This window comes from Pristiophorus japonicus, chromosome 12 (assembly GCF_044704955.1).
Source record: "Pristiophorus japonicus isolate sPriJap1 chromosome 12, sPriJap1.hap1, whole genome shotgun sequence".
NCBI classification, from domain to species: Eukaryota; Metazoa; Chordata; class Chondrichthyes; family Pristiophoridae; genus Pristiophorus; species Pristiophorus japonicus.
In genome coordinates, this window is record NC_091988.1 from 90,788,293 (window position 1) to 90,802,300 (window position 14,008).

The 14,008-nt window shown below is 46.5% G+C and overlaps 1 protein-coding gene across 4 annotated transcripts in view; it reads left to right on the forward strand.

The window, feature by feature from the left end:
• rassf1 (Ras association domain family member 1) overlaps positions 1-14,008 on the forward strand; it is a 162,649-nt gene that overhangs the window by 74,345 nt on the left and 74,296 nt on the right. For all 4 annotated transcript variants that reach the window (XM_070895747.1, XM_070895745.1, XM_070895746.1 and 1 more), the window contains 3 exons: positions 9,184-9,288; positions 10,545-10,848; positions 13,521-13,636. In XM_070895747.1, coding sequence (XP_070751848.1) covers positions 9,184-9,288; positions 10,545-10,848; positions 13,521-13,636 — 525 coding nt within the window. The remainder of the gene's footprint in view (positions 1-9,183; positions 9,289-10,544; positions 10,849-13,520; positions 13,637-14,008) is intronic.

The window sequence follows — 14,008 nt, forward strand, 5'->3', positions numbered from 1 at the left end:
AACCTGTCCTCCACTCTCTCAAACAACAACTTGCATTTGTATAGCATCCTTAACGTAATAACGTGCCCCAAAGTATTTCATATAGGAGGGATGGACAGATATAGAGGATTTAGGGGAGAGGCTGAGCAGTAGAGGGATAGGAGAGAAACAGTGAGAGGGAGAGGGATAGGAGAGGAACAGAGGGAGAGGGAGAGGGATAGGAGAGGAACAGTGAGTGGGAGAGGGATAGGAGAGGAACGGAGTGAGCGGAGAGGGATAGGAGAGGAACAGTGAGTGGGAGAGGAACAGAGGGAGAGGGATAGGAGAGGAACAGAGGGAGAGGGATAGGAGAGGAACAGAGAGAGAGGGATAGGAGAGGAACAGTGAGTGGGAGAGGGATAGGAGAGGAACAGTGAGTGGGAGAGGGATAGGAGAGGAACAGTGAGTGGGAGAGGGATAGGAGAGGAACAGTGAGTGGGAGAGGAACAGAGGGAGAGGGATAGGAGAGGAACAGAGGGAGAGGGATAGGAGAGGAACAGTGAGTGGGAGAGGAGAGAAACAGCGAGAGGGAGAGGGATAGGAGAGGAACAGTGAGCGGGAGAGGGATTGGAGAAGGACAGTGAGTGGGAGAGCGATAGGAGAGGAACGGAGGGAGAGGGAGTGGGTTTAAGAGAATCAAAGTGAGGAGGAAAATGGGTGGTACTTGCGGTGGTTTGGTGGGTAAACGAATCTCCTGGTGTGGCTCTGTCGCACAGCTGAGCTGAATCCTGTCCAGTGGGAGTAACTGGAGCAGGACGCCTGGCTGATTTTATTTTTCCTCTCTCAAAACCAGGGGCATGAAGGCCGTGGACAGTGGTAGAACCCCAAGCATGAGCTCAGCTGGCCGAGCATAGGCCAGGGATGGAACCTAGGACCTTCTGATCTTCATGGGTCAGTAGCACACCAGGCACTGGAGGACCTGTGGCATGTTCTAGCGCTGCCCTCGTTAGTTCAGGACACCAGGTAGTGGGGAAAACCGAGGTGATTGAAACCTCTGGAGCGTTGTGGTGCCACCAGGGAGAGGGGGAAGAGCAGATGGAGATGTATAATACAGATTGTCTTCCATCTAGTATGTGCCCTGTCACACTTACACCACAATTCAAGGTGTCAAAAGACGTACAGGAGAAAGATTCTTGCATCGGGCCGAATCACGTCGACCTTGTGTTGGGAGTTGAGGGGGGGGACAGACTGTACCGCACTACAGCAAATGGTGGGTCTGCCCATCCTCTCTCTCTCTCTCTCACAGCAGGTTCATTTGGGGAATCCTTTAAAAAGTCCTGTTGTGTTGGGTATTTTCTCTTGTGTTGCTCGCCCCTTAGCTAAGGCTCCGCATTGTCCCTGGAATAACTGACCAGGGGTAAGTCACTGTGATGGTGGGTAGGTGGGGTGGATCCATCAGACAGGTTCAGGCTTGTTTGGGCCTAATGACTTTTTCCTGTTTCTAAAGATTTGTCTGCTGTGCCCACAGTCTGGTTGAAGTGCAGTTTAGTTTGAGAGGCTGGACTGGCTGGTTGTACAGTATGCAGAGTATAGGGTGCCAGACAGCAGGAGGGTGTTCCACGTGGACAGCCCAACCCCCGAAGGAATTTGATGATCTAATGCTTAGTTGTGTCTGATGTAAGCCGGAAGTGTGATCTGGGAGCTGCCTGAACATAGGCAGTCAGCAGAAAGTCAGCGTGGGAAGTTTCTGCACCAGAGGCCTTTGCGAGGGATTGATGACGATAGCCACTCTTTATCTCCAAGCTATCAGCTTCCTTCCTTTCCCCTCCCAGTGTGCTGGGAAAGATTAGAGGAATTCACTCGAGCACTTTTCTCACTCGACGTTTGACAATAACTTAAATAAAACAGCTTTAATCCAGACATGCAATTCTTTCCCCTGACCCCACCCCACCCCTCAGTGTAGTTCTCCTCTCCCCTACCTGCCTGTTCTTTTATATATTCTGGGCCTTTCTCCCACTCTGCAAGGTGACAGTACAGCTCTGGGTGATGGTTAGTGAATTCCAGGACTCTTTCACACCAGTGACAGACTAACTGCCTCGCTCTAACCTGTTCTGTTTTGATCTGTGTGTCTTTATCTTTTTTTGATGGGGATAGTTACCGTTTGAAAGTTAAAGCACTGCCTATAAGTGAATTAGAGATATTAATAATCTGGCCTTCCTCAAATGGATTAATCTGTCTCACTCACACTGGAAGATGACACCAGGTTAGTGCGGTGGGATCAAATCTCGTGCACACATGCAGCACTGATGGGACTGAGATCTCTAGTTCTGTAGTACTGAATATCTTGTGTGTAGTGTTCATGGGATCGGGATCTCGTGTCGTGTACTGGTAATGGAATCTGGATCTCTCACACACGTGACATTGATAGGACCTAGATTTTTCACACCTGTAGGTCTGAGATATGGATTTTTCACGCTTGTAGCACTGATGGAGTCTGGATCCCACTTGCACATGTCGTGTTGATAGACTGTGAATCTTTCTCGCATGTAGTGTTTATAGGATCTAGATCTCTCACACACGTGTAGCATTGATGGGATCTGTATTTCTCACACTTGCCGTTGATGGGATCTCTCAAACATGTATCTTTCCAACTGTAGCGATGATAACTGGTTGCACCTTTATTTTTGTAGGTGCTGACTCTTAATCTGGCACATCTCTAGCGCCAGCACTTCTCTGGTGCCTCGTCCAAGTGGCTTTTCTTCATGTCATGCGGGCCAGTAGGCATTTCCACCATGGAGGGTATCACTGAGCCTGATCCTGTCTTGCCTAACATCTGTACAAAGGTCTACAGGGGTCACTGGATGTCAGTCAGGAGCAGGAACTCAACCCCCGCTCCCCCTCCCCATAGAGCAGGGACACTGAGTGCAATTGTAGTGCCCTGCTGCTGCCTTGTTAGATCATCTTAGTCACCTACAGAGTGGGGATTGAACCTGGGCCTTTCTAGTCTGTGTGACTCAGTTCCATACCATACGGTGCATTTGTCCACTAAGCCATTTGGGGGACACTATTACAACAAAAGTTTGAAGAGTAAATATCAACACCTGCAGCTAGAGACCTGAGGCTTCAAACGTTTGTGCCGTTTAAGGGAAGACTTGGCATTTAGGACTGATGTTTGATTACCTCCTGAAGCCATCAATAAAGATGTCTGGCGACCAATGGATTGTAACTTTAGAAGATAGATTGAGGATTATAAGATCACAGAATAGATACAAGTGAGGAAGGGCATCTCAGCTCGTGCATCCAGTTATTTCTTAAATGATTCCAAGGTTTGCACCTCCTCTGCTCTACCCAGAAGTCCATTCCATGTATTGATCACTCTTTGGGGATAATTTTGGCCTGACTAGGAGGGATGTACAACGGGTGGCTGATTGATAGCGCCCTGTTTATACTATGTCTGAAGTCAAAATTACCCTCTGTGAGAAAAAGAACTAAAACTGAAATGAAGACAAATACTCCGATCACTCGGCATCTAAAGTTAACATTTCTGGGGTAATGTTACATTCCTCCAAAAACACACATTTGCCCTTTGTACAGCCTAAACTACTCATCAAATTAAAAATGATTCATGAAGCAAAAACAGGCAAAATCATGATAGAAGAGAACTGGAACAGTTGGTCTACTCTTTTCAGAATGCTGCCGTCAGTTTTTCCTGCAGTTTCTTAGCTCATCTGATACATTCTTTCTTTTTCCTTGGCACATTCTCAAATTGTATCCTTTGGGAGGTGACATGGTGCATATAGAACACATGAACCTGAAGCGTACATGGAGTTCAGAACTGCTCAACCCTTGTAGATACACGAGTACTTGAGCACATAATCTAAGCTGACAATTCAGTGAAGCACTGAGGGATTGCTACATTATCAGGTGTGCCATCTTTCAGATGCAGTGTTAAACTGAGGCTCCCATCTGTCCGTTCGGATGGACGTATGGCATTTTTCAAAGTGTAGGGAACTCTGATGTCCTGGCTAACAGTTATTCCCTGACCGACACCACCAAAAAACAAGATGAACTGATCATTCAAGTCACTGCTTTTTGTGGGACCTTGCTGTGTAAATTGGCTGCTGCATTTGCCTACTAAAGAATAGTGACTACACTCCAAAAGTAATTAATTGGCTATAAAGCAGTTTGGGACGCTCTGAGGATGTGAAAGGGGCTATGTACATACAACTTCTTTTAAGGCTGTTTGAAGTTTGAGAACTTTATGAACATAGGAACAGGAGTAGGCCATTCAATCCCTCGAGCCTGTTCAGTTCTGCATACCACACCTCAGGAAGGATATATTAACCTAGGAGAGGGTGCAGTGCAGATTCATCAGAATGATACCTGGGTAAAAGGGGTTAAGTTATGAGGTCAGGTTGCATAGACTAGGTTTATATTCCCTTTAGTATAAATGATTAAGGGGTGATCAAACTGAGGTGTTTAAGATGATTACAAGATTTGATGGGGTAGATAGAGAGGGCCCAAATTTCCCCATGAGTTGCACCACTTTTTTTGGTGTAACTTGATTCTTCTGGTGTATCTTTTTAGTTGCAAATATGGGCATTTAATTTGCGCCAGTGTAAGTAAGTTAGTTAGGTTTTTAGTTAGGTCATTTTTTTTCAAAAGGGGGCGTTCGCAGCATTTATGCCAATTTGACCAGAAAAAAGTTGTACTAACTAACGTATGTGTTCACTTTTGTCCGCAGAGAAATATCTTACTTTTAGTAACTACATTTAAAGCACCAAACAAAGCACAAAAAGTAATAAGAAATTAATTAACAAATAAAATAGAAGGAACTCTGCACCTAAAACACCAAGACCAAAGTAATAAGCAATCAATAAATAACAAATAAAAAAAAATAGAAGGAACCCTGCACCTAAAGCACCAAAATCAATCAGTAAATAACACACAAAAAGTAGAACTCCTATCTTAGGGAATGCAGCGGGCCGCCGATGAGGGAGCCCATTCGGACAGGGCGAGGGACGACGTGCTTCGGGCCCCTCCCACACAGCCTGCAGCGCACGTTTGCAGAAACGGCCTGCCAGGAGCTACTGCACATACGCGCAGACTCTAGCGCGCATGTGCAGAGATCCCGGCACTGATTTCAGCACCGGGACCTAGCTCCGCCACCCTCTCTTCATTGTATGCCACGCCAGCTCCACAAATGGCCCGAGAATCGGCCATGATCGCAGAGAGTTTTTTCAGCGTTGCTTCTGAGGTAAAAAGTCGGCCGGGGGGCTCGCAGGTGCGCGCAAAAAACCGGAGGGCCAAATTTGGGCCCAGAGAAACTGTTTCCTCTGGGAGAGCCTAGAACAAGGGGGCCAAGCATAAGAACATAAGAAGTAGGAGCAGGAGTAGACCATACAGCATCTCGAGCCTGCTCCGCCATTCAATAAGATCATGGCTGACCTTCAACCTCAACTCCACTTTCCCATCCGATCCCATATCCTATGATTCCGTGAGAGTCAAAAATATCAATTTCAGCCTTGCATATACTCAACGACTGACCATCCACAGCCTTCTGGGGTAGAGAATTCCAAATATTCACAACCCTCTGAGTGATGAAATTTCTCCTCATCTGTCCTAAATGGCCGACCCCTTATCCTGAAACTATGCCCCCGAGTTCTAGACTCTCCAGTCACGAGAAACAGCCCCTCAGCATCTACCCTGTCAAGCTCTCTCAGAATCTTTTATGTTTCAAGCTTTTACAGGGTGAAATCAGGAAGCACTTCTTCACACAAAGGATAGTGGAAATCTGGAAAACTCTCTTCCAAAAAGCTCTTGAGGCTGGAGGTCAATTGAAAATGTCAAAACTGAGATTGATAGATTCGTGTTGGGCAAGGGTATTAAGGGAGATGGAACTAAGGCAGTAGATGGGGAAAAGATACACCTAAGCCATGATCTAATTGAATGGAGGAACCGGCTCAAGGGGTTGAATATCCTACATCTGTTCTAATGTTCTGCCATTCACTTAGATCATGGCTGATCTGTACCTCAACTACATTTACCACAACTCCATTTCTTTGAAGAAATCAAGCAAATAAAATACCAGCAGTCTTCATACCTTGTTAAACAATGGGATAATGACTAGAAATAATCTATTTCCTACCCTGCATTTTAACCAGACCGTAATGCTACAAAACAGCAGTAGGAAATTTCAAATCGATCTGACGAATGCTGCATACATTAACATTTTAATCATGTTTCTGCGCCCCCCCCGTTTTCTAAGCCATAGTCAACAATCCAGTCTGGCTGTCACAGATTAAGTGTTTCTGGTCCATCATTTTGTATCCGGTGAAGAAACAACCTCCATTATTGAGACTACGGTGATTTTCCTTACCGTTTTCAGTGCAGTAGTGCTGTATAAATGGTGCAGGAAATTTCTGTTGGCAGGAAAATCAGGTGGTAGCCATTTCGACCCGATTTCTGACATCAAAATGCTTCTCCCGAGTTTCCTCGATCTGCCTATTGAGATCCAACTGACCTCATTTGCACACGTCAAAGTGGGAGCAAATCTTTCTTCACTGGCATAACAGCGGCATGACTCGCCGCGTGCAAGTTCAATCCCTAACTGTTCAACTCAGACAGAACCAAAAGATGGAAATTCCTATTTTAGTCAGTATATTCTGGCGAGAGCACTGCTGTTTAAGTATGACTTGCTCCAGATTGTACTGTACCATTTTTTGATATAGTTTAAGTCTATATTTGCATACATTGACAGCATTGGTTCAGGGGGTGGGTGGGTGAGCGATGGAGTTTTACCCTTCCTTAAAATACAGGACCAACAGGTGGTGGTGGGAATGTCCACAATGAAATAGTCATCCCTTGACTACAGGTGAAGCAGACCTGATGGGCAGAATGTTCTGGGGATTTCTGATGGTTTTCTGTTGATCTTTGTGTAATTTTCCCCGTAACAGCACTGTATGAGGAATGGGGTAAATATAAGAAAAGCCAAGGATGAAGACCAGTTGACTGTTGGAAGCAGGTTCCTGGTGCACAGTGGATGCTATTGTGAAGTGAGAGGAAATATGACAGAATCTATAACTTGGTATTTCTTAAAGAAGTGTATTCTACTGAATCCAAAGTATAATCGCAGAAGATAACTCCCTACCTACTAGAGCCTTAGTTGTCTCTGTATTTTACACTTTAGAATTAGCCTCTTGAGCATCCCCGATTTCCTTCACTCCACCATTGACAGCTGTGCCTTCAGTTGCCTAGGCCCTAAGCTCTGGAATTCCCTCCCTAAAGCTCTCTGCGTCTCTACTTCTCTTTCTTCTTTTAAGATCCTGCTTAAAACCTGCCTCTTTGACCAAGCCTTTGGTCACCTGTCCTAATAGCTCTTTATGTGGCTCGGTGTCAAATTTTGTTTGAGATAATTGCTCCTATGAAGCGCATTGGGACATTTTACTGCGTTAAAAGAGCTGTATAAATGCAACTTGGTGGTTAGAGAAAGCCTGGGAGCAGACATTTTGCATGGAACAAACCCCTCCTGTGACATCACGGAGTTCTGTCCCATGACATCATGAATTATGGATTCCAGCCACAATCCATTGCTCTCGGCCACCCTCTGATCAGCTCTTCCAGAGAATATGTAGCAAGGGGAGGTGAAAAAATGGCTCCCTTTATGACGTTTCGGGTTATGAGAAATCCAAGTCTGGTGTTCTCTGAGCATAGCCTTTGTATTGGGATGGGCCTTCAGGCTTCCAGTGCCACAGATCCAAATAAGCACTCGGTAACTCTGTTTCATAAGGGTGGTGGGAATTAGGCTATAAAGTCTCATGATAGATATGTGAGATGACAGGTTTTCCTGTCGGTAATGGTTCCTCCCAGAGATGTTTGACACATCCTGATGACGTTGGCAGAAGCTGCTGAGTGCCCCTTTTCCTTCCTGACTCCTTCAGCAGCTGTTGAGTTAATTTGAGCACGAGCACAGGCAGTATAAACCGGACTTTCCCGCAGTGCAGTCGGAGCTATTGAAAAGATTCTTAACTTTTTTTTTTGACCAAATGTGTTTTTGTTGCTAGTCTGCTGGCCTTGTGGAGGATCGAATGACCCAGTCTCCACTGTTGCTGCCCCTGTCGCCACTTCCATGAATGAGTTTTGCTGAGGTACAGGTCAGACTGGTCAATGAAGTCCTTCATGAAAATGGTGACACCTCATTAAAGGGAACCCCCGCCAGCTCCTGCGAGCCTACCATAGAGAAGCATTGACGGCGGCTATAGAGGGGCCTGTGTGCAAATCATTCTGTGACAGTTGATGGCAGGAGCAGAAGAAGCTCTAGAATTACCTCCCCAAACCGCTTCGCCTCTCCAGCTCTCTCTTCTCCTTTAACACCTCTTTGACCAAGGTTTTGGTCACCTGTCCTAATGTTTCGTCCTTTGGCTTAGTGTCAGTTTTAACCCAATTACACTCTGTGAATCACCTTGGATCAGTGTTAGAGGCTATGTTAAAGGTGCTTCAAGTTGTTGACGATGGACGGAAAAGTGGAACAAAAATCCTTCAGTAAATAGCGAATTTTAATAGATAGCCCCATTGACCAATGAAGGTCTTCCAAAATCTTGTAAGAACGTATGCATGTTAAACATGAGAAAAAGAGTGCGCTGTGACAAGGCACTGCTGGGTGTGGTAATGAGCCAGAGAACACACACGCCCAGATTTAATCCCCTCTCTGGGTTGAATTAACTGATCTCAGCCAGAGGGGGGAAATCAGCCACGGTTCCTGTTCCTGATCACCGTGTCGTGATGTCTGCTGCAGTGTACGTGTGTGGTTGTCTGGTACGGACAGAATTGGTCTTGGCTTTGGTCCCCCCCACCACGCCCCTCTCCCAAGGACGGCTAGAGTGCTGACCTTGCTCTCGGCTCACACACATGGAATTGACCACTTGAGCAAAGTACCATAGGCTGTACCGGCACACACACAACTGGAACTAGCAGGACCAAGGAACCATGGGAGAAAATTGGAATCATAAAGTGGACTAAAGAAATAACTGTCTCCTGCGCCCCCCCACCCCTCACCCCCATAATCCGGCTCCTGCCCCCTCTCCTTCCCCCCCGCCCCCCCCCCCGACATTCGGCTACCGCCCCTCCCCTCGTATCCAGCTCCTGACCCTCCCTGTATCCGTCTCAACAGATGCAATCGGAGACCCTGTGGCCAGGGTACTTATAAAAGTTCCTTTTGCTTTGCAGGATGAGTACATTAATTGGGAGAAGCAAGTTCTTTCACGAGATGAAATCGAACCCAAGATTCGAGAGTACAATGCGCAGATCAACAGCGATCTCATAATGACCGTGGTAAGTAACGAACCCCAAAACACCTTATCATAAACTGCATTGATTCAAAAAAAATATCATTCAAGAAGCTTGACACCACCTTGGACAAAGCAGGCCACTTGATTGGCTCCCCACCTTAAGCATCCACTCCCTCCACCGCCGGTTCACGTTGGCTGCAGTGTGTACCATCTACAAGATGCACTGCAGGAACTCACAAAGGCTTCTTCGGCAGCACCTCCCAAACCCGCGAACTCTACCACCTAGAAGGACAAGGACAGCAGGCGCATGGGAACACCATCACCTCCAAGTTACCTCGAGCGAAGCATAAACGCCGCATGGACTGGTTGGGCCGAATGGTCTGTTTCTGTGCCATATATCCTTTGTAGGTTACACACTATCCTGACTTGGAAATAGATCGGCGCTCCTTCATCGCTGGGTCAAAATCCTGGAGCTCCCTACCTAACAACACTGTGGAATTACCTTCACCACATGGACTGCAGCAGTTCAAGAAGGTGGCACACCACCACCTTCTCCAGGATATCTAGGGATGGACAATAAATGCTGGCCTTGTTAGCGATGCCCACCTCCCTAGAATCAATAAAACATTTGACTAAAAACAATAACGCATGCTGTCTATTCACAGAATTTATCTGTTTCAAAGCTGGTTGGTCAGCATGAACTAACATTCTATTGGATCTTGCATTATTGAGAGTGATGAAATAAATATGGGATATAAGATGCTACATTACTGCATAAGTGAGCTATATGTCCCTTACTCCACACATCCCAATGATTTTTCTTCGCGATTTAAACATGCTTTACCCTGTTGAAACATATTTCTTGCACTCTAACATTATCGGGAGGTTTTTTTCTCCTCTGCTCGCTGGGTATTGGCATTCCCCAGGTGCAGGGTGGAAGATAACAGGAAGGCCTGTTGGATCAGATCCCGCCTTTATTGCAGGGCCTCAGGCTTTCCTGGCGCCCCCTCTGGTGACACAACTGGGCTTGCACCTGTAGTAATCGCGGGCTGTGTGTAGGGCTTTGCTGATGGATCCGTTTGTTGCATGCACCAGCGCAAGGTCATCTGTGAGAAGCTGCAGAGGGAGCAGACAAAATTTAATTTCCAGCCCCACGTGACAATTCGAGGTGCTCGGCACCATCCCTCTCTCTCGAGCTGCTTCCTCACAGGTTGAGCAGCCGGTGGGTGCCCATAGAGGAAAATGTGGTTTAACATGGCTGCATGAGCCAACTCTCACTTGTACCTTCACCCCCCACAGAACAGTGATGGAACATACACCGGGTTCATTAAGGTGCAGCTGAAGTTGGTGAGGCCTATCTCCGTGTCTGCAAACATGAAACCTCAGTCGATTTACAATAGCAAGAAAGCGGCGGTGCCAGCGCGGACGCAGCCGATAAAACGCCGCACGTCCTTCTACCTCCCGAAGGACACGGTGAAGCACCTGCACATCAGCAGCCACACCAAGTCCAGCGAGGTGATCAAAGCCCTGCTCAACAAGTTCATGGTGGTTGACAATCCCCGCAAATTCGCCCTGTTTGAACGGATCGAGAAAGACGACCAAGGTAAGTCCAGTGGAAAGGTACAGCTGCCTTCGGGCTAGAAAGAAAAAAGAAAGAAAGGACTTGTAGTTATATAGCGCCTTTCATGACCTCAGGGCATCCCAATGCGCTTTACAGCCAATAAAGTACTTTTTGGAGTGTAGTTACTGTTGCAATGTAGGATATGCAGCAGCCAATTTGTGCACAGCAAGCTCTCTCAAACAGCAATAATGACCAGATAATCAGTTTTAGATGTTGGTTGAGGGATAAATATTGGCCTGGACACTGGAAAAACTCTGCGGCTTCTGGTTAAGCAATGGCTCGAATTCAAAATTCTCATCCTTATTTTCAAATCCCTCTATTGCCTCCTATCTCTGTAATCTCCTCCAGCCACACACACCCCCGAGATATCTACGCTCCTCTAATTCTGCCCTCCCGAGCATCCCTGATTATAATCGCTCAACCATCGGTGGCCGGGCCTTCTGTTGCCTAGGCCCCAAGCTCTGGAACTCCCTGCCTAAACCTCTCCATCTCTCTTTCCTCCTTCATGATGCTCCTTTTAAAACCTTCCTCTTTGACCAAGCTTTTGGTCACCTGCGCTAATTTCTACTTGTGCGACTCGGTGTCAAATCTTTTATCTCATTTATACCTCTGTGAAGCGCTTTGGGACGTTTAACTGCGTTGTTGTTGTTGCTGTTCTTCGAATAGTGCCATGGGATCTTTTACGTCCACCTGAGAGGGCAGATGGGACCTCAGTTTAACTTCTCATCCAAAAGACGCCACCTCCAACGGTGCAGCATTCCCTCAGTACTGCACTGGAGTGTCAGCCTAGGTCATATGTTCAAGTCTCGAGTGCAGCTTGAACCCACAATCTTAGGACTCGGAGGCGAGAGTGCTACCATTGAGTCAAAGCTGACCCTTGGGCCCAGCCCAATAAATGAGATGAGGTTTGAAAGGGGGACCCGAGATCCAGGCAAATTATCCACTTTGGGGAAACGTTCAAGTGGAAGACATAAGTAAGAAAGAAAAAAAATTAGAGAAATTGCAGTTAGCCATTCCCTGCTCAGAGTTTCGCTGGGTGGGAGCTCCAATTGGAGAACTCCATGTCAAATCGCACCGAGATTTCCAGCTGTTGGCCAGAAATTCAGGTGTGCTGATTGTCATGTATTCAACTATCATTGTAACCCATGTATAAGCTGACCTAAGTGTACATCTTGAGAACATTGACCACTAGGGGGTGAACTTGTGGGAGTCACTCTTAACCTGGACTTTCAGGTATAAAAGGTGAAGCTCCACCCACCTTCATCACTTGAGGTCTTGGTAATAAAGGTAACTGGTCACAGAGTGACTTTCTCTCAAGTATGGGCCTCATGTGCATTTATACTGTATAGTAAGAACATATCACTGACCTCGGTGCCTGATTCTCCAATCCCATGGCCTGGGACTCTGCAGCAGGGAGTTGGGGACCTTTTGAGGTTTTGGGGCTCTGGTGTAAGAAACAATGTGGTAGATGGACTAGCTGCTGGGTGGGACTTTTTTTAAAATAGAGCTTGCAGAATAAATTAGCAGGAAAGAACAATGGGAGGCAATTAGATGCAGTCATCAGTCGAGAAAGGACAGGCCTGTTTGCGGGCCTTAATGGTCTTTTCCTGGTACTAAAAATGCTTGTGTTCTAAAATCCGGAGAATGACAAACCACATCCAGTTTGCCGATGTGATGAAACCCTCACATTCACTTCCATTGTGAGGAAATCCTGATATAAACAGAAATTGCAATTCACCAGCTCACTGCTGGCTCCCTGATGTGAGGATGTGGATTTTTAGCCTGTCAACTGCCTCTCTCAGGACCTGGCTAGGCCGTGCTTCCTGTCCCCTCCCTTATAAATGTTTTTGTTTAAAAGCAGTGCAACTGCAATCAGGAAGTGTGAACCTTGTACTTTCCAGCAGGTTTTCAATTTATCGCTGTCAAATCGTTCAGTTCATTACAAGAAGAATTTATAGGGCCTTTTTCATGAAGTCACATTAAAAATGTGTCAAACTAATAATTTTATTTTGGGATAATTTATTTAAAAAAAATATCAGTGTTTGATTCTTTAAGTCAGCCGGGACTTCACGGCTGACATTCACCAGTGCCCCTTGTAACTGGCTAAGTGTTGAGCTACGACCCAAGCCTGACTCTCCTGAGGGACATCACCACCTCCGCTTAGTGTCTGAACCTGCACCTCCCAACTCTGTGACTGAGCTGTGGGGATTGAACCTGCATCTCCCAACTCCGTGACACTGAGTATGGGGATCGAACCGGCATCTCCCAACTCCGTGACACTGAGCATTGGATGATGTTCACTGATGAACGGAGAAATGCACAGGTGTGTAAGGGTCTCCGCAGGGAGGAGGTGGGTCTCTGCGATGGTTTTGGGGGGTGGGGAGAATTTACCATGACATTTTGCTGTTGATAATTTATTGACTGACATGGGGAGCTTGTCACACTATGCATCTGATTAAAACACAGTAACCAGGAACTGCTTCAGAGCATTGACTCTCTATAATCAGATGGTTATGGGCTCAGACCTTAATGCTACTCACCATTGAAGGGAGAGTTCGTTGAGAGTTCCTGGTTGGGTTGCAGGATTGCACCCCACTCCTGGGATTATAAAACAATGTTAAAACGTAACGATGTTTGGCTTTCTCCCTCTGCAGTTTACACTCGGAAGCTTTCCGATGATGAGCACCCCTTGTACCTGCGACTGCTGGCTGGGCCAGATGAGAAAAGATTGAGCCTCGTCCTCAAGGAGAATGAGACGGGCGAAGTGAATGTAAGTAGGAATATTACCAAGCAGTTCCCTGCTGGTTTGGGTGTAACGTGCCAGATGGAGAGTGGAGCCTCCCTCTGCTTTGCCTCTGAATTTGCCTCAATTGCAAAATCAGGAGCTGTCAACCGAGTAAGATCAGGCAGGGTGTAAAACAGGGGTCTGACTCGAACCTGTCCTGTTCTCACCGGGTGGTCATTCAGGGGTAGTGCAGTGGATCTGCTACTGGATATGTTCAGTAATCCCCAGAGGCCTGAACTCGTAATCCAGACTCACCATGGCATTTTAAGGAATTTGAATGCAGTTTTAAAAATCTAGAAATAAAAAAGCTGGTATCAGTAAAAGCTACTAAGAAGCTGTCGCATTATCTTAAAAACA